We start from the raw sequence: 18526 nt of genomic DNA on the forward strand, positions 1-18526 counted from the left end.
GCATCTCTGCTTGTGGCTTTTGATTGCTAACATTTATTTTTGTATGCGCGTGCACGTGTGCCACAATGTTCCTGAGGAGGTCAGAGGACAGCTCTCAGGAGTCAGCTCTGTTCTGGGTGGCAGGGATTGAACTCAGTTTATTAGGCTAGTCAGCTGATGCCTTTACCAACGGGGTCATCTTGCTGGTCTTTCTTTCCTTAGAACTAAGGAGAGGACAGCACGTTAGCAGGATTGTTGGTGCTGTGCCTTTACAACTCAACACTAAATTCTTTGTAATTCATTTAAAAGTTGTGTGGGATTTTTTTGTTTGATTGCTTTTTTTTTTTTTTTTTTTTTTTTTTTTTTTTTTTTTTTGGTTTTTCGAGACAGGGTTTCTCTGTGGCTTTGGAGCCTGTCCTGGAACTAGCTCTGTAGACCAGGCTGGTCTCGAACTCACAGAGATCCGCCTGCCTCTGCCTCCCGAGTGCTGGGATTAAAGGCGTGCGCCACCATCGCCCGGCTTTGTTTGATTGCTTTTTAACAGGATGTCACTATGTGGCTCTTGCTAGCCCGGTAGTCCCCATGTAAATCAGACTGACTCCAAACTCACAGAGACCCTCCTGCCTCTGCCTCCTGAGTTCTTGGATTAAATGCCAGTATCATCATCCTAATACCATCATATATACTGTAATGCATTTTTTTTTGGTTTTTCGAGACAGGGTTTCTCTGTGGTTTTGGAGCCTGTCCTGGAACTAGCTCTTTTTTTTTTAAAAATATGTAGCCCAGGCTGGCCTCGAACTCGTGATCCTCCTGCCTCTGCCTCCTTCAGCAAATCCTACCGGCGTGCGCCACCACAACCGGCTGGAACTAGCTCTTGTAGACCAGGCTGGTCTTGAACTCACAGAGATCTGCCTGCCTCTGCCTCCCAAGTGCTGGGATTAAAGGCATGAGCTGTAATAAATTTTTATTTTATATTATTTTCTTTACTCAGAGTGGAACTGATGTGTTTGCAGATATAATGCAAATGTTCTGCCCCCACTATCCATAAGAAAGTTATGGGAGAGCCAGGCAATGGTGGCGCACGCCTTTAATCCCAGCACTCGGGAGGCAGAGGCAGGCGGATTTCTGTGAGTTCGAGACCAGCCTGGTCTACAGAGCTAGTTCCAGGACAGGTTCCAAAGCCATAGAGAAACCCTGTCTCAGAAAAAAAAAAACAAAATACAAACAAACAAAAAGTTATGGGGGCAGCGCCAGGGGTGGGGGGGGCGCACCACCTCGTCAGTAGCTGTGGCCTCCTTCTTCTGCCGCTCCTGGAGCTGCCTGTGTCTCCTTCAGGGCTGACCTGGTGCCTCTTTTGTGAAACGGCAGCTGAGGAGACTCTGGCGCTCGCCATGGCAGATGGGAAACCCAAGGAAGGAGTCAAGACCGAGAACAACGACCATATTATATTTGAAGGTGGCGGGGCAGGATGGCTCTGTGGTGCAGTTTAAGATGAAGAGGCATACACCACTTAGTAAACTAGTGAATGCCTACTGGGATTGGTTTGTAAAATAAATAAATAAATAATAATAAAAACCAACAAACAATAACAACACAACTTTACTTTGGTTAAGCATTTTTATCTTAGCACTCTTTAGTGCTAAGATACAATTTAGATACACAAGTTTCAGAGTAGCCTCGGCTGCAGAGTGAGACCATTTGTTAACAAACAACACAGTAACAATAGACAAAGCAAAACAAAATTACTCTGAATAGGAGAGACAGTCAAAGGCCAGGTGTGAGGGGGGGGGCTCCCTGCGTGACAAACCTGGGGTGGGGCAGGTGGGCATGAATGGGGAGCCCCAGCCTGGCTCATAGACCAATCCATACAGGGGCTGAAGTCCGGAGTGGGGCAGGTGGAGAATCGCTTGGGCTCTGGGGCCCTCTCCGTCCCATTGATCCCAGAGCGTCCCTGACCTTTGAGCCCTGCAACTGGGGGCTGGCACACTGGTCGGGTTGGGCTCCTAGATAGGAGGCATGCTGCGACTGCTTACCTCCAGTTGTGCCCGGGTCCTGGGGTCTGGGGTGGTCACGTGGCGTCCCTCTGTGGGGCTCCTCTCTCCTGGACGCCCCGGGACCCGCCAGGCTTCAGATGTTTCAGGTGCTTCACATCACCAGCCCTCCAGTGCCGAGTCACTGGTGCAGCTGGTGGGCATCTGCTCTATGATGCGCCTGCCCTTGCGGTCGTCCCCCGAAGGGCTGGATGCCGCCTTCATCGGTGTGCCTCTGGACACAGGGACTTCCAACCGGCCCGGGGCAAGGTAAGGCAGGTGTGCACGGCTGGGGACACGTGGTTGGGTCCAGTAGGCAAGAGTGAAGAAGGCACGTGGGCTTGCATCTTTTCACCCAGGTCATTCTGGAGTCAGGGGGGGGGCGGCTCCCTTCTTCCGTAAGCAATGCCAAGGGCTTAACACAGGATTGGAAGGTCAGTTCTGATATCCGGGGTCATCAGTGGTCAAGAGAGGCTTCTGTGTACTCCTGTAATCCTAAGAAGCCAGGCAGCTCAGAAAGGCCAGTGGGTGCTGTTTAGCAAGCCAGGAGTTTCTAAAACCCCAGCCTTGCTGGGATGGTAGGTGTGCATACCCTAATTCCGGAAATTCCAGGGGCCACTGATTTGAGAATGGAATTGGTTGTCTCTTCCCCAAACCCCTAGCTATCAAAGTCTTCAAAGAGACATAAAGACTGTTTTCTTAATTAGCAAGCATCAACAGTTTCTGTTCAGCTCAGTACATCTGACTGTATCCATTTGAATTTTAAAAGCAGTCATTTATTAAATGTCAATGAACCCAGGATTCTTTGCAAAGTTGACCTCTTCTAATTCTTTTTTTTTTTTTGGTTTGTCGAGACAAGGTTTCTCTGTGATTTTGGAGCCTGTCCTGGAACTAGCTCTCGAACTCACAGAGATCCGCCTGCCTCTGCCTCCCGAGTGCTGGGATAAAAGGTGTGTGCCACCACCGCCCAGCTGACCTCGTCTAATTCTTACAATCATGTGTGGAATAAATAATAGCATCATTATTTTAAAGATCAGGAAAGAGAAACTCAGGTTAATTGTCTAATGCTGTATAATAAATTGGTGGTGGATGGGCTCTTGAGTCTAGGGATGAAGGGGTGTGGTGGAGTAACAAAGCTCTCACTCAGCTTTTGAGGTCCCTGGATTGATCCCCAGCAATGAAAAGACAAAACAGGCAAAGAACAAAGTGGAGTGTGTGTCACATGCTGGTCCTTAACGTTTAAAAACACTTATTTTTATTTGATGTGTACACATGTTCATGTCTGCGGGAATGTGTATGTACCACATTTCTGCCTGGTGCTAAACAGCCAGAAGGGGACAGTGTTGGGTCCCCCAAGAACTGGAGTTAAGGACAGTCGTGAGTTGCCATGTGGATGCCAGAAACCAAACCCAGGTCTTCTGCAAGAGCAGCCAGGGCTCCTGACTCATGAGTCATCTCTGCAGCTCCTTAAATAACAGTTAGTTCGTGCATGTGCTCATGTGCATGTGTGTGGGTGGAGGCTGGAGAACAGCCCACTGAGTCATCTTTGGTGTCACGGTCCACCTTGTTCAAGACAGGGTCTCTCACTGATCCTGAGCTCACTGAGTGGGCTAGACTGGTGGCCAAGCTAGACTGGTAGCCAGGGAGCCCCTTCTGATCCTCCTGTCCTGATCCCCAGTGCTGGATTTTCAAGTGGGTGTCACCACACCTTGCAGGTATATATGGGTTCTGGGAATCAAGCCTGGGTCCTTCCACTTATATGATAAGTGCTTTCCTGACTGAGCCATCTTTGTACTAAAACAAACAAACAGCTAAATCAACCTCAGATACTGTGTTACAGCAGGGCAAAACTGATAAACTTAATATGATCATAAATTCTGTTCATCTGCCATGGTAGACATACACACATACTGGTACTCCCAGCACTCAGGAGGCTGAGGCAGGAGGATTGAGAGTTTGAGGCAATCTTGGGCTACACAGTGAGCTTTGTGCCAGCTTGGGTAACATAGCAAGACCCTGTCAAACAAACAATGGAGAAAAAAAAAACCATGCCAAAAAACCCCTCCAAACATATATAGATTAATGGCTGTCAGTGGGGTCTGTTTTATACCCAGTGATGTCTGCTAACATCCACACATACTTTTACTTGGTTCAGGTTCAGGGAAGAGGTGCTCCTGGTTGCCAGTGGTGATAGACTCTATCCCACAGCACAGCGTCGCCTGTCTCAAAAGTCAGGAGACAGAAGCACCTTTTAGGCATAGCGAGCAGGGGTCAGCGCTCTGCGGCAGCAGCTGACTGTCAATGATTCTTCTTCTCTAGATTTGGACCCCGACGCATCCGAGAGGAATCGGCGATGCTGGGGGCTGTCAACCCCAGCACGGGAGCCCTCCCTTTCCAGTCCCTCAGGGTTGCAGATCTAGGCAACGTGAATGTCAATCTTTACAACCTCCAGGACAGCTGCCGGCTAATTCAAGAGGTCTATCAGAACGTCATAGCAGCTGGCTGCATTCCTCTGACCTTGGGTAATGGCTGCTAGCAAGGGACCTGTAGCTTCATGGTAATCTGGGGAGGGTGGCTATTCAATATAGGCCCGTGAGCAGCTGTTCTTCAAGGAGAAGCTACTATGAAGACGGACAAAGAAGGAAAGTGAACATTCAAATTCACTCGTTTTAATCCTAGGGGAGAGGATATTTAATATTTTGGGAGAACTGGCATGAAAGCTAACAGAGTAAGACCCTGTCTCTGGGGGGAAAAAAAGAGTGGTTAGCTAGGCAAGGCCAGTGGGGCGTTTGCCCTGGGGCATTAGAAAAAACAACCAACAGCCAAGATCAATAAAGTAGGATGGTGACCTATCCCCTGCTTTCGCTTCGAGCCCCAGTTTGATTAGGAGAATTGGTGTTGGCGTTACAGGTTTTTTTTTTCCCTTACATTTATTTAGTGTGTGTCTGTGTACATGATCACAGTATACACATACAGGTAAGAATCCAACTTTGGGGAGTCTGTTCTCGCCTTTCACTGTGTGGATCCGGGGGATCGAACACAGGTCATCAGGCTTGGCAGCAGTCGCCTTTACCCTCTGAGCCATCTTTATATCTGAGCTGGTTAGGGTTTGCTTCGATAGGGCAGTGGTCCACTGCTTGATTCTACTTCTTTGGTTCACGAATTGAAACAACGTGAGTGTTTTTTGTTGTTTTTTTTTTTTTGGGTACCCGTTTATTTTTGCCAACTTGGGACAGCCTAGTTACCGGATTTGGCAGCAGTAGGGATGCTAGTGTTTGACATCTCAGCCCACCAGCTTGCAGCTGCTTCACGGGCTGTGCTGCTAGGTGCTTGGCTTCATCTGTCAACAGGGAGCGAGACAATGATCTCACTGCACTGTGGGTGGGCTGTGCAGTTAGTCAGCTCATTATTGGGCTTCTACTATTCGAAACTTTCGTAAAACTCTGCTATTGTTACGATCAATAGCTATCAATACTAATCCTTGCCGTAGACGTGAACCGCTCAATAGGATAGCCTGTAATCTTAGCTACTCCTGAGACTAAGGCAGGGGGAACCACAGGTTCAAAACCAGTCTGGACTGCAGAATGAGTTCAAATCTAGCCTGGACAACTTAGTGAGACCCAGTCACAAGATTCAAAATAAATAAATAAGACAGTACCAGCAAAGGGCACCATTTTTCCATACCTAAATATGTACAAGCAACACTGGATGTATAAACTGGTGGCGTGGCAGCTTCACAGAAGATTAAGGGAAAGGGTTTTTATGCTAGATAAGAGAGGACAGCCAGAGGCATTGGGAGGAGTCCAGCAGAGATAAAATGAGTCCTGCAGAGAAAAGGGGAGGAGGGAAACGGAAAAGAGGGAAAGAGAGAAAGAGGGAGATCCAGAGAGGAAAGAGGAAAACAAAGAGAGGGAGAGGGAGAGGGAGAGGGAGAGGGAGAGGGAGAGGGAGAGGGAGAGAGAGAGAGAGAGAGAGAGAGAGAGAGAGAGAGAGAGAGAGAGAGAGAGGAGAGGGAATAGGGAGAATAGGGAGCTGGGTGGAGGGAAGCTAACGAGTGGCAGAGGCCTGGGATGGGGATCAGGTGAGGAGAGCTGAGAAGAGCCTGTTTGCCAGCTCGGAGGCTGAGATGTGTGACAGGTATCTGCTACTGAGGAGTCTGGAGACCAGCACGCGCGTTGGTGTGCTAATAGGCACCACTGATAGCCATGTGTCCCTTCTGCCAGTGATAAGGAAAATGGCTCCTTTTGGTAGAGGGGAACCAGTTTCACAAGTTCTTGAGGAAGGCTAGCTTTTGTCTAACCCCTAGAGTTTGGGGAAGTGGAGTTTCCTTTGGACCTGACACTAAACGTGGTGAGATAAAAAAAAGAAAGAAAGAAAGAAAAAAGAAAAAAAGAAAACACCAAGAGAGGAGGAGAATGTGCTGGAAAGGCAGGTTACAGGGAGATGAAGACAACCAGACAGTTTCTGTCTGAGTCTGCAGAGATGGCTCTGTGGTTAAAAGCTAATGCTCTTCCAGAGGACCCGAGTTCAGTTCCCAGCACCCATGTCAGCCAGCCCTCAAAATTATTTCTTAAAAAAAGATGAGATTCGTGTGGCAGAGCACTTGCCTAGCATGTGTGGGGCCCTGAGTTCAATCCCCAGTGCGAAAATTAATGAGCGAGTACTAGGAGCTGGAGAGAGGGCTCAAGAGCACTGGCTGGTCTGGCGGAGAACTCGGATTCAAGTCCCAGCACCCACAAGGCAGCTCACAACTGTCTGTGACTCCAGTCCCAGAGGATCTGACACCCTCTTCTGTCTTCTGAGGGCACAAGGCATGAACATGATGCAGAGACATACATGCACAAGCAAAACAAACACATAAAAAATAAAAATAAATAAATCATCATTAAAAATTAAAACATTTCAGCCCTAGAGATGGCTCAGGGTGTGGAAGTCCTTGCTGTGTATGCCTGATGACCTCAATTTGACCCCTGGACCATTACTGTAGGAGGGAACTGACTCTTCCGAGTTGTTCTCTGATCTCCACACACAGGTCATCCGTCATATATAGCACGCACGCACACACACACACACACACACACACACACACACACACACACACACACATGCAAGCGCGCATTAAAGCCAATAGAAACAGGTTTTTCGACTCCTCGGCTACCATCTCGGACAGTACAGGCGAAGGCCATTCACACCGTCACAGGGAGGTCTGTGGGTCAGAGTTGTCTTGCTGAACAACTCGTAAGCTTTGATTTATGCAATCAGTTATGTGTCTGAGTGTGGGTGTGTGCCAGGGAGTACGGGTGTCGGTGAAGGCCAGAGCAAGGGGTACCCTGGGGCTGCAGTTCTAGGTCTGTAAGCTGCCTGGGATGAGTGATGAGTGTCACGTGCTCTCAACCATGGAGTCATCTTCCAGCTCCAGTTTCTGCCTTTAAACGGCAGGGGAAGACGTTTTCCTTCTAATGACACCCATGGCCATTTAGCTGTGGATGCATTTCTACAGCGTACCCGAAAGGGTGGGAGTGTTGAGTGACTTCGGGACTGTGGCATGTGTAGATGTGGGCTGTTTTCTCTCTGCAGGTGGAGACCACACAATCACCTATCCCATACTGCAAGCGGTGGCAAAAAAGTAAGTCGGGAGCTAAGATTCAACGGCTATTAGGTGGCACCATGTGACCGCTCGGGGCTCAGATGCAGGGGTGACTGGAAATTCCCCACTGGGTTGTTTCTGTGGACGAAGGCTGGACTCCACGTGTGTCTGTCAGTCATCAAGCCCTTTCCCTTGACCTAGATCTGCTGTGTACACACACTCTGCATTTTCAGTTGGCCCCTGATGTGGAAAATGAATCCCTAGTGAGATACACAACCCCAGCCACCTTCTGTTCGTTTTGCCTTGCTATCCAAATACAAATATTGACAAGGGGTACTGTTCCCCACACCCTCCCCCCATAGGCCCTCTCCTTGCTTGGACAACAAAAACTAGATTTTTCAGTAGATGCAAGTCTATGCATATCGGTTAGTTTTGACTGATTCAGTTGGAAGAAGCGAGAAGGGCGGAAGTGGTGGGTGGGAGCTTCAGAATTTGTTTGGGGGTGGGAAGGTGTAACTGTATCACCAGCTCCTAGAGATTTCTTATTAAGTATGAAAGCTTAGCTTAGGCTTGTATCAAACTAGCTCTTCAAACTTAAATTAACCTGTTTATATTTATCTACATTCTTCCACGTGGCTCGTTACCTCTCCTCAGTACCATACGTACTTCCTCCACATCTGACTGGTGAATCTCCAGCCTCAGATTCCTTACTAGAGTTCCTATCCCTTCCTGGAAGTCCCGCCTATCCTCTCCTACCTAAATATTGGCCATTCAGTTCTTTATTAAACCAATCAGAAGGTGCCTTAAGCAGGCGAGGTAGGACAGAAAGAGACACATCTTCACACAGTATGCAAAAGATTGTCCCAACAGGAAGGCACGTGGGTAGCAGCTCAACTGGGGTGAGAAGGCACATGGGTAGCATCCCGACTGGGGTGGGAAGGCACGTGGATAGTAGCATCCTGACTGGAGTGGGAAGGCATGTGGGTAGTAGCATCCTGACTGGAGTGGGAAGGCTCGTGGGTAGCAACCTGACTAGGGTGGGGTGGGAAGACATGTGGTTAGTAGCATCCTGACTGGGGTGGGAAGGCTCGTGGGTAGCATCCTGACTGGGGGTGAGTGGGGTCTGTCTCATCTCAAGCTGCCCTAGCATCCCACTTGTGTGAACTGTGTTCATTTGGGGTGTCTGGCAGAGCTGATGGAGAAGAGCAGGGTCTGAACATCCTGTTGGGGCCTTCGCCGGAGAAAAGGTGGCTCTGGTCCAGCCTTCGCTGGGTTCCATCCTGTGCCACTGTCCTCTCTGAAATTCTGAGTGGCAGGCCAGTCAGTCATATCTGCTTCCACCTGGTTTCCTCAAGGCACTAAGTGAGCTGAACCCAGAAAAGAGATTCAAGACAGGTAATTGATGCCAGGACCCTTGACCTCTGAGCTGCTGTTTTGCCATCAGGCATGGCCCTGTGGGTCTAGTGCACGTGGGTGCCCACACCAACACAACTGACAAAACTCTGGGGGAGAAGGTCCATCATCGGACAGTTTTCCGCCGGAGCGTGGACGAGGGTCTGCTGGACTGTAAGCGGGTGGTGCAGATCGGCATCCGGGGCTCTTCCCTGACCTTGGACCCCTACCGATACAGTCGGAGCCAGGTGATGGACTGGGTGTTCTTTCTTCCCCCAAAGTGTCTTCTCCATTGTCAAAGAGGGATTCCACAGCGGCTTGACCCGAGTTCAGGAAGTGGGGCTGGGGCTAGATGTGGCCGCACAGGCCAGTGATCCCAATCTTCAAGGATCAAGAATCCAACATTGTCCTCAGCTCCCCACTGTGTTCCCGGCAAGCCCGGGCTGTGCAAGACCTCCTCTGAGGACAGAAACAAATACGGGCTGGCATGACGGCTCATCAGGTAAAGTCGCTTGCCCCTGAGTCTGATGGCCTGAGTTTGAATCCCTGGGACCCAGATGGTGGAAGGAGAGAAGCAACTCCTGAAGCGCGTGCTTTGACCTCCAACCTCCACACTCGCACCAGGACATGGGCAAGCTTGTGTTGCTCCCCCACCCCCAGTAAAGATGAGAAAAAGCAAGGAAAGAGGAAAGACTGAGTTGGCATCGAGTCACGTGGCAAGAGTCGTGAGACTTGATTTCTGCTTTTGTTTTGATACGGGGTCTTATTCTGTAGCTTAGGCTGGCTTGCAACACACGGTGATCCTCCTGCCTCAGCCTCCTGAGCTATTGTAATTACAGATGTGAGCCACTGTGCCTGGCTCAGAGAGACATTGATGAGGCAGAAGTGGCCTGCTGCTGCCCAGAAGAATGAAGTAGGAAGTTAAAACCCCTGGAGGCTGCTGGCTTAGAAGACATGGGGTTGTGAACCTGAGTCTAGACGGGACACCCCTTCTTAGTGTTTATTCTAACACCCTGCAGACAGAAGGCTTTGGTCTGAACATAGTGCAAGGCTCCCACACAAACACCCCAGTCCCACCCCCCTTTTTTTGAGACAGGATCTCACGATGTAGCCCTGGTTGTCTTGAAACTCGCTCTGTAGACCAGGCTACCTTTGAATTTACAGAGATCTGCCTGCCTCTGCCTTTGAGCACTAGGATTACTTTGTAGACCAGGTTGGCCTCGAATGCACAGAGATCTGCCTGCCTCTGCCTCCCAAGTGCTGGAATTAAAGGCGTATGTCACCGTGCCCAGACATTTTACATTACTCTTAATTACATTCATTTAATTGTATGTGTGCGTGTGAGTGCCACGCCGGGAGTGCGGAGGTCAGAGGACAAATTGTGGAGTGGGTTCCCTTCTGTTGTGTGGGTCTCGGGGTTTGAGTTCAGGTCATTAGACTTGGTAGCAAGGGCTTTTACGCGAACTGAGCTGTTTCAACTGTCGAATCCCTTGATTTTAGGGTGTGTCAAGACCAAGGTTCTGGACACAAGCATCTAGAACAGTGATTCTCAATCTGTGGATTGTGACTTCTTTCAAACAACCTTTTCACAGCGGTCACATATCAGATATTTACATTACAATTCATAATAGTAGCAAAATCACGGTTATGAAGTAGCAATGAAAAAAGTTATGGTTGAGGGTCACCACAACATGAGGAACTGTATTAAAGGTCACAGGAAGGTTGAGAACCACTGCCCTAGAGTCTTTAGTGACCAAGTGTCTCAGGCTTGGTTTTAGCGAAGCTCTTTCCTGATCCTGACACTCAGGTCAGCTCTGACCTGGCTCCCTAACTTCATCAGTAGAGCGGGGACCGTGGTTCCCCTCCTAGAAATTGAGGTCAGATGTGATATATGCGTGTGAGAAGCTGAGCATGGGGTCAGCTGGGATATCCAGCTTTTTGGCTCGCCCTTCCTCAGGGCTTTCGTGTGGTCCTGGCTGAAGACTGCTGGATGAAGTCATTGGTTCCCCTGATGGCGGAGATCAGGCAACAGATGGCAGACAAGCCTCTTTATATCAGCTTTGGCATAGATGCCTTGGATCCTGCCTATGCCCCGGGAACAGGGACACCGGAAATTGCTGGGCTCACCCCTAGTCAGGTAAGTGGGTTTGCTCAGTGGATTCCCAGGGTGGGTATTCTTTTTATGTATATGCCTGCCCCCTTGTCCATGCCTCTGTGTGCGTGTGTGTGTGTGTGTGTGTGTGTGTGTACAGATTCCCAGGGGTCAGAAAGAACATTAGATCCTCCTCCAGCTGGATTTACAGGTAGTTGTAAGCCATCTAATGTTGGTGTTGGGTACCAAACTTGGATTCTCCGCAAGGCAGCAGCACTCTTAACCACTTGAGCCACCCTCCCAGCCCTAGAGGGTGTGTTTTATTTTTAACTTTTTAGTGATTCTTTGTCAGTTTCACACCATGTACCCCAACCCCACTCCTCTCATCTCCCTGTCATCACATCTGCCCTCTGCCCTTACAACCCCTCCTGCCACCAAAAATCTCATGGAAGCTGCAATGTGTCCCAGTGAGTCACACAGCACATTCTTTAGCCCACGCATCTTAACTTGCAAATGTTCACTGCGATGAATCACTGGTCTGGGTCGAGCCCTCCAGCTCCTGCTACACTGTCAATACTGGACCGTCTCTGCCACTCCTCTTGGATGATCTCATCGCTGCCCTGTATTGCAGAGGTCCTGCAGCTTCAGATCTGCAGGACTGGCCCCTTGACGTGCTCCTGCAGTTCATAGATAGGGTGGATGTTGCGGTGGGCCAACTCACCGCCCTGGATTGGGACCTGGGTGGTAGCTGAGTTAGTCAGCCTGCCTGCTCTCCTGCATCCTCACCACCTGGGCAAGCTCTCCAGCATTGCCCCGGCTAGCTCACCCAAGGCTGCGGGGTTCAGTCTTGCCTTGAATTATATAGCCCAGGCAGGCCTCTAACTTGACTTCTGACTGCTGAACTAAGGGCTCACACCACTAGGGCAGGATTTTAAAGACACAGCACCTGGACGCGTACAACCTATGGCCTAGGGGCTGCATGCCCAATTTGGCTGAGGATAGCTGTGGACAGTGCCCAACACAAAACTGTAAATTTACTTAAAACATTAAGAGATTAAAAAACCAAAACTGGACTGTGTGGTTCTTGAGCGTGAAATCTGTGGACCATAACCTCATTTCACAGATCATGAGGTTGGCAGGCTCGAGTATGTTCTCAGGGCTGGCTGTAGTTCTGGGTACTCAGTGGACAGGCACTGCTTGTCTGTGACTTTCTAACTTCTTGTTTTGTAGCTAGGGACTAAACCCAGGCCTCACCCATGCTAAGCAAGTGCTCTACCCCTAAGCTATGGGACCATCCTGAGAGCTCTGAGAAGCCTTTATTATTCTTTCTGCCTCTAGTTCATCAATTCATGGGGATCATTTTGTAGTGTCCTCTCTTAAGAACACTGAACTTTGGGGCTGGCGGCGTAGCTCGGTAGCGGCACACAGGCTTAGTGCGAACAAAGCTCTATATGTTATTCCAAGCGCCAAAACACAACGCGTCAAGCTGCTTATGGCTAAATTAATCAAGTATGCACACAGAGACTGGCTCCGGGTGGCTGGGGCATATTGGAGTCAAGCCTGATGAGCTATGCTGAGATCGACAAGGGAGGGAACAGGACCTTTCCGTTGTTCGTTACCCCGTTCTTGGAGCCAAGGGTATGAACGGCAGGTTGTTCAAGGTTTAAGTGAATTGCACGCATCTGCATCTTCTAAAAAAGGAGGATGCACACAACTGCATCGCCCACAGCCATTCCCTGTCCGGTCAGAAGCATTTCTGGAGCTTTTCGTGCTCAGGATGGAAACTTTAGACAAGGGAACTGCCTTTGTACCGGTTCCTAATGCCACCTTGGGCAATATCCATCTGCTTGTGCCTTTCTTGTGCCTGTGCCTTAGCCTGTGTCTCTGCCCAGAATGCTTAGTCATCTCTTCTGCCAGTCCCTTGAAGCGTCTGTACCACAGGAAGCCTTCCCCCACTCAGACTGTCTCCTGTAGGCTGCTTGTCTCAAGGATTTGGAAACATGACATTGCCTGGCTTGTTTTACTCCACCACCATCACACCAGGAGGCCCTTGAGAGGGACTGTGTGTGTTGTGAGCTGTGCCCCGGGAGGTCCACCAGCGTGGCTGTAGCGAGCATGTGTCTCGGGCAGGGGAGGGTTATCTATCTATGCCACTGTTGGTTGCTTTGCATTGGCAATGACTGTCACTTCCACCGTGGACAGGCCTTGGAGATCATCCGGGGCTGTCAAGGCCTGAACGTGGTGGGCTGCGATCTTGTGGAAGTCTCCCCACCGTATGACCTCTCAGGTGAGTGCGGAGACAAGCATGATCTACACGCAGCTGTTGGTCTAAGTCAGATTCATCTGGTGAGTTAGGTCTCCAGGTTTACCTCAGGGACCCTACGGAGAATCAGTGTCCAGAGGCAAATGTAAGGAGCGTGAGCTAATGAACCAAACAAAACCCCTGGGAGGTACCAGGTGTTGTTAATGGAGAGGAAGCCAACAGCCTGCTGTTTAGTGACAGGGTGGCTCGGTCACATCTCCCTTTGATATTTCCTTGAGAAGTGAATTTGCAAAGCATGTTTTACAGGAAGTAGAGTTGCTACAGCTGACGCCTGGGCAAAGCAGGCGTCATCCCTCTAATTCTAACTGAAACAAAAACAAAGCAAGCTTCCAGTCAGACCTATTGGCCCGAGGGTGGGCTATGAGCAGCACCTACCCCAGTATAGACATCCCTCAGAATTCTCATACTGGCTCCAAATGATGCTTGGCGGGGGGAAGGCCTGTTCACAGGCACCCAGCGCCCAGAAGCCATGGCTCAGAAGCAGGCTAGGGTCCGGGAGACTGGGCTTCAGTGCGGCAAGCAGTCTCCAGAACATTTCTTCCTCCTTCCTAGGCAACACGGCCCTCCTAGCAGCTAACCTACTGTTCGAGATGCTGTGTGCTCTCCCCAAAGTGACAACTGTCTAAGTCTGTGTCACGACAAAGCCTCAAGGACTTGCAAGCAGCGCACGGACTAAAGGACGTTTTCTCTGATGTATCACCACTGGCCACAAATAAGGACAATTCAGAAGGTCAACCCAAACAGCCTGTGTTTCTTTCCGTTTTAACATTAAAACATTTATTTAACTTTGGGTGTGCCTGAGTGTATGTGTACCACATGTGTGCAGGAGCCTGAGAAGTTCAGAAGAGGGTGTAGGATCCTTTGGAACTGGAGTTACAGGCAGCTGTGAGCCACTAGTGGGTGCTGGGAACTGAACCCAAGTCCTCTGCAAGGTAAGCACTCTCAACCGATGAGCCTTCCACCCTTAATTTTCTTCCCAAGCCATCCCCAAGCCTGCTTGCCTGAGAGGCAGCAGAGCATCCTCGATGAAATCATCTTGCAATTCCAGAGGTGCCCCAGAGCCATCACACATCAAAATAGTTTATTTGTTTCCAATCTGTAATATTCTTAAAACAAAATAACATTAGCTTTAGTGCCTGTTCACAATACAAAAACAAACCCAAAAACAAACAAAACTGAAAAATAAAAACGTAAACATAAAAAGACATGATTTGCCAAATAAGTTATTTGTTCTTAATAGTATCAAAAGTGCAAAACATTCCCCTTCCTCTCAGGCCGTCTCCCAGGTGCAGCCATCTTTCCTAGCAGACACCACGGCAGAGTCGGCACTGCCGTGTTGCCTGCTTCCAATCGTGATGCCAGACGCGCGGACACAAACCGCATCTCACCTCCATCCTCTCCTTATTCCGCTGTTTGCTTGTCTACTTACTTTGTGGTGCTCAGGGCCTCGGGTGCACTACAGAGCCGAGCCTTCTAGCCTGTGTCACACCCCACCCCACCACCTCTTGTTTGCTGGGACAAGGTTTCAGCTCAAGCTGGTTTTACTGGTTCGTGTTAAGGATGACCCTGAGCTCTGGATCCTCCTGCCTCTGCTTCCTGAGTGCTGGGGTTATAGGTGTGTGCCACCACACCTGGCTCCTTTCAACAATATTTAGGGGATTCTGCCTGACTTTCCTCCCTCATCACTGGGAATCAGAACCAAGGGGCTCACATGTGCTAGGCAAACGCTTTCTCACTGAATTCCAGCCCCAATATGGAATTCCACTTTGAAAACAAAACAGAGCTGAGTGCTTGCTTCCAATCCCTAGCCCAAGCGAAGCAAGTGGGTCAGACCCATTTTATTTTATTTTAACGCCAGGGAAACATGGTGGTGGCTGCAAATGACTTAGCACTACATAAAAGGCTGTGAACGAGGAGACTCACCCATCTGAAAGCAAGCAAATTCTTTAGAGCGGACAAATGGCAGCTGTCCCTGAGTGGCAGGAAGTCTTCCACAGAGACTGACTAAGGAGGCCGCTATGCCCCATCTAGTGAACATGATTTGCAGGCGGTCTCGGGCAGACACCCACCTCCTCAAACTGCAATGTCTCACTGAAATTGGGTCCTGTGATATGACATTCATTAGGACAAGAAACCTTGGCATTTGACTGAGCATAAAAGCAGCTCGTATTTGACACAAAAATAAACAATTAATGGAAACAACATTCAGGAAGGAAGGCTTGGATCTGCCACGGCAGACTTGTGCTGCATGCCTGTAAGCCCAGGACTTGGGAGGCTGAGGCAGGAAGACCTTGAGTTGGAAGCCAGCCTGGGCTACATAGTGAGACCCTGTCTCAAAACAAGCAAGCAACCAAACCAAAGCTCCATGACACCCTTGGTGACACCACCCCTATCAGATCTGCAGGCATTCCGGACTCAAATTTGCTGGGAACACCCCCAATGGCAGGGACCTTTATCTTCTTGGTACAGTTTTGAAAAAGAACAAATATCTGGGGAGTTTTTTGGCTTTCAGAAATTACACATCAAGGAATTTTATCAGTTCCAGAAATATAAAGACAAAAATCTATGAATGAGTTACAACATACTCACGAGAGGAGCCCTACCATAAAAATAAAGGAGAAAAAAAACCAGAACAAAACCAAAAAATAAATCCAAACCAAACACGTTTGTGTATGTGATACTAGGGATGGAACTCAGGCCTTGCACATGCTAGGCACGTGTTCTACCCCAGCTCACCCCCAGTCTCCAGAAACACACTCTGAGGACTGGGCACTGAGGAGCCAAGTGATTCCTTCACGCTTTCTAGCTGGGCCAAGGGCACGAGAAGCAGCACTGAGTCAGCGTGTACTTCTAGAGGGCCAGATGGAAGAATGAAGCCTGGCAGTGATTTCTTTATTTTTTAATAAAGCTAAAGACTCTTTGAAAACTACAGAGGGGTCCTGGGCTCAGAGAGTTCATCACTTACCACTGGAGCTCAGTGTTTAAAGTAGTCAGGATCCGAGGTGCTTGGTTCAAAGCAAATATGATTAGAGAATACTAACTGAGTGAATGTCCTGTCCCTGATCTGTGCCCTTCACTTTGCAAAAGGGCACTTGCTTGACAGTAGAACACACCACGTGTGGCCGTGGTCTGGCCCTAAACACAGAGGGCATGTTGAATGGGCGAACATGATCCGGTCCTGAGCCTGAGGTGCGTGGAGCCAGGCAAGCTGGATTTGATGGATCTGATCTGGCAGCAGGAAGCAGCAATAAGGGAAGGAGGAAACGATAAAGCCGAGATGCCAAAATGCAGGCCAGAAGTAGGAAGCTAGCTGCCTGCCAGACAGGAATCTGGAACAAGTCTCAGCTCACAGTCACAAGAGACAACTTGAAAATTCAGCACTTTGGGGACAACAATGTTCAAAATACAATTGTCAGAGAGGTCAGGTTCCTTGGTACGAAGACACGCCCGGCATTTCATTCGAGAGCGAGTCAGGCAGGAAGGCTCCTGCACCTGGCTCTTGGCGTCATCTTAAATCTATTGGCTCTATAGCAGCTTATCTACGCTCAGAGAATAAGACCACAGGTTATGGCTCCTAGTATCCAAACTCTAAAATCCACAGAGGCAGAAAGGCATCTGGAGACAGGTCAGTGGCTCAGTCATTACAGTGCTTCTGGCTAGGCAGACTCTGTCCTGGCTATGATGGGGCTTACATGGGAGTGTAGAGAGGGGACAGAGATGAGGAACAAGGGATGCTCACGAAGGACCACAGGGCTATGCGACTCCAGTCAGTGTTCAACCCTCCCTTCTCTTGGTGGGGAAGACCAAATGGAAATGTTACACCCCCATCCACTGCTCAGCCCTTTCCTTTCAAAGTTTGACTGGCCAACTGTTGTGGGGGATACCCCCAAAATATACTTCTCAATGCTTGCTCCCAGAAGACGGTCACATGTAAAATTGCTTAGAACTAGGCCTCTTTTGAAGATGCAGGACCTAGAAACTGTGGTGGCCTGTCGCCTTGGCAGAAGCATGGCAGGCGCCAGATTAGGAGCCTACAGGGGAGGGGGTTGGGGGGTATAGTGACCCACCCTGCATGACAGGTTCTTGAGGATCCTGAGGTTTGTTCAGGCATGACTCAAGGTCAAGCCCTGGGTTTCTCCAACCTAAAGACAGGGTGGTGTGAGCATGTTACAGGGAGCAAAGAAGAGGGGATGAGCGGTCTATTAAATAGTGCGGCATTCATACGGGAGGAGAAAACCCAAAGGAAAGAGTATCATCTAGGGATCAAACCTGCGACGTGTTTTACTCCTAGGTGACAAAGAAAAGGTCTTCTAGCCATTGCTCAAGAAGAGAAATCTAAAACCTAGACTCCCCTGAAAATCCCTGTTCCTGGGGCACGTTAAAAACCTGAAGAGTCCATGTCTCAGTCTAGCTCAGGCCACGATGGGATGTAAAACCTTTGCAAGGAACCTTCCATCAGGCGCTCCATCCACAAGGACAACTTGCTCAGCTTGCCCTTGAGGGGCTTGGGCCCGAGGCCACAGGGGGGTTTCCCTCTGGAGGAGTCAGGGTCGCAAGAGCCCACAGTCTCCTCGTCCACTGTCTTTAGGGGCTTGAAAAGGCAGAAATACTTCTTGTGGCCATTCAGGGCCAGCACATAGCCAGTGTAGTCCCGCTCCATGAAGTGCTTGTCATACTGGTTTGGGATCGGGGCTGCGTCCTGAGCAAACTCCAGCAAGTACTCCAGCCACTCGCGGTGTTTGTCCAGACTGAGGAAGGAGAAGTGGAGGCTGCTGCTCCTGTGGAGAGAGACTGGGGTTCAGGAAGGGAGCTAGCTGCAGGCTACTGGGGGGGGAGGTGTGTTCAACTCTGGACAGGGTTGAACAGCCAGGAAAGGCTTGCGCTGGCATTTCTGTGGAGCTGGAGTGGTGGGGTGTGTGTGTGGGGTGCTCATACTCCTCTGTTCAGAACCATGAAGACATGGAGAGAGGGGAGAGGTGTGTGGAGTGGTGTGCCCAGAATCCTAGCACTTGGAAGGTAGAGGCAGAAGAATTGTTCTGAGTTTGAGAACATCCAGGGCTACACAGAAAGTACCAGATCAAATCGGGTATGGTGGCACTCACCTTTAATCCCAGCACTTGGGA

At 49.6% G+C, this 18526-nt stretch overlaps 2 protein-coding genes across 2 annotated transcripts in view; one reads left to right on the forward strand and one right to left on the reverse strand.

The window, feature by feature from the left end:
* The first annotated feature begins 1959 nt into the window (after nucleotides 1–1959).
* Nucleotides 1960–14193, forward strand: Agmat (agmatinase (putative)). Its single transcript, XM_075946575.1, has 7 exons — nucleotides 1960–2279; nucleotides 4329–4531; nucleotides 7587–7635; nucleotides 9041–9236; nucleotides 10946–11125; nucleotides 13283–13367; nucleotides 13956–14193. The coding sequence occupies exons 1-7, from the start codon at nucleotides 1996–1998 to the stop codon at nucleotides 14027–14029; spliced, it is 1071 nt and encodes a 356-aa protein (XP_075802690.1). The 5' UTR covers nucleotides 1960–1995; the 3' UTR covers nucleotides 14030–14193.
* A 274-nt stretch (nucleotides 14194–14467) lies between these two features.
* Nucleotides 14468–18526, reverse strand: part of Dnajc16 (DnaJ heat shock protein family (Hsp40) member C16) — a 30730-nt gene continuing 26671 nt past the window's right edge. The window contains exon 15 of the mRNA XM_075946572.1: nucleotides 14468–18181. Within this exon, the coding sequence (XP_075802687.1) occupies nucleotides 17806–18181 (376 nt within the window). The 3' untranslated portion in view covers nucleotides 14468–17805. The remainder of the gene's footprint in view (nucleotides 18182–18526) is intronic.

This window comes from Microtus pennsylvanicus, chromosome 13 (genome assembly GCF_037038515.1).
Source record: "Microtus pennsylvanicus isolate mMicPen1 chromosome 13, mMicPen1.hap1, whole genome shotgun sequence".
NCBI lineage: Eukaryota > Metazoa > Chordata > Mammalia > Rodentia > Cricetidae > Microtus > Microtus pennsylvanicus.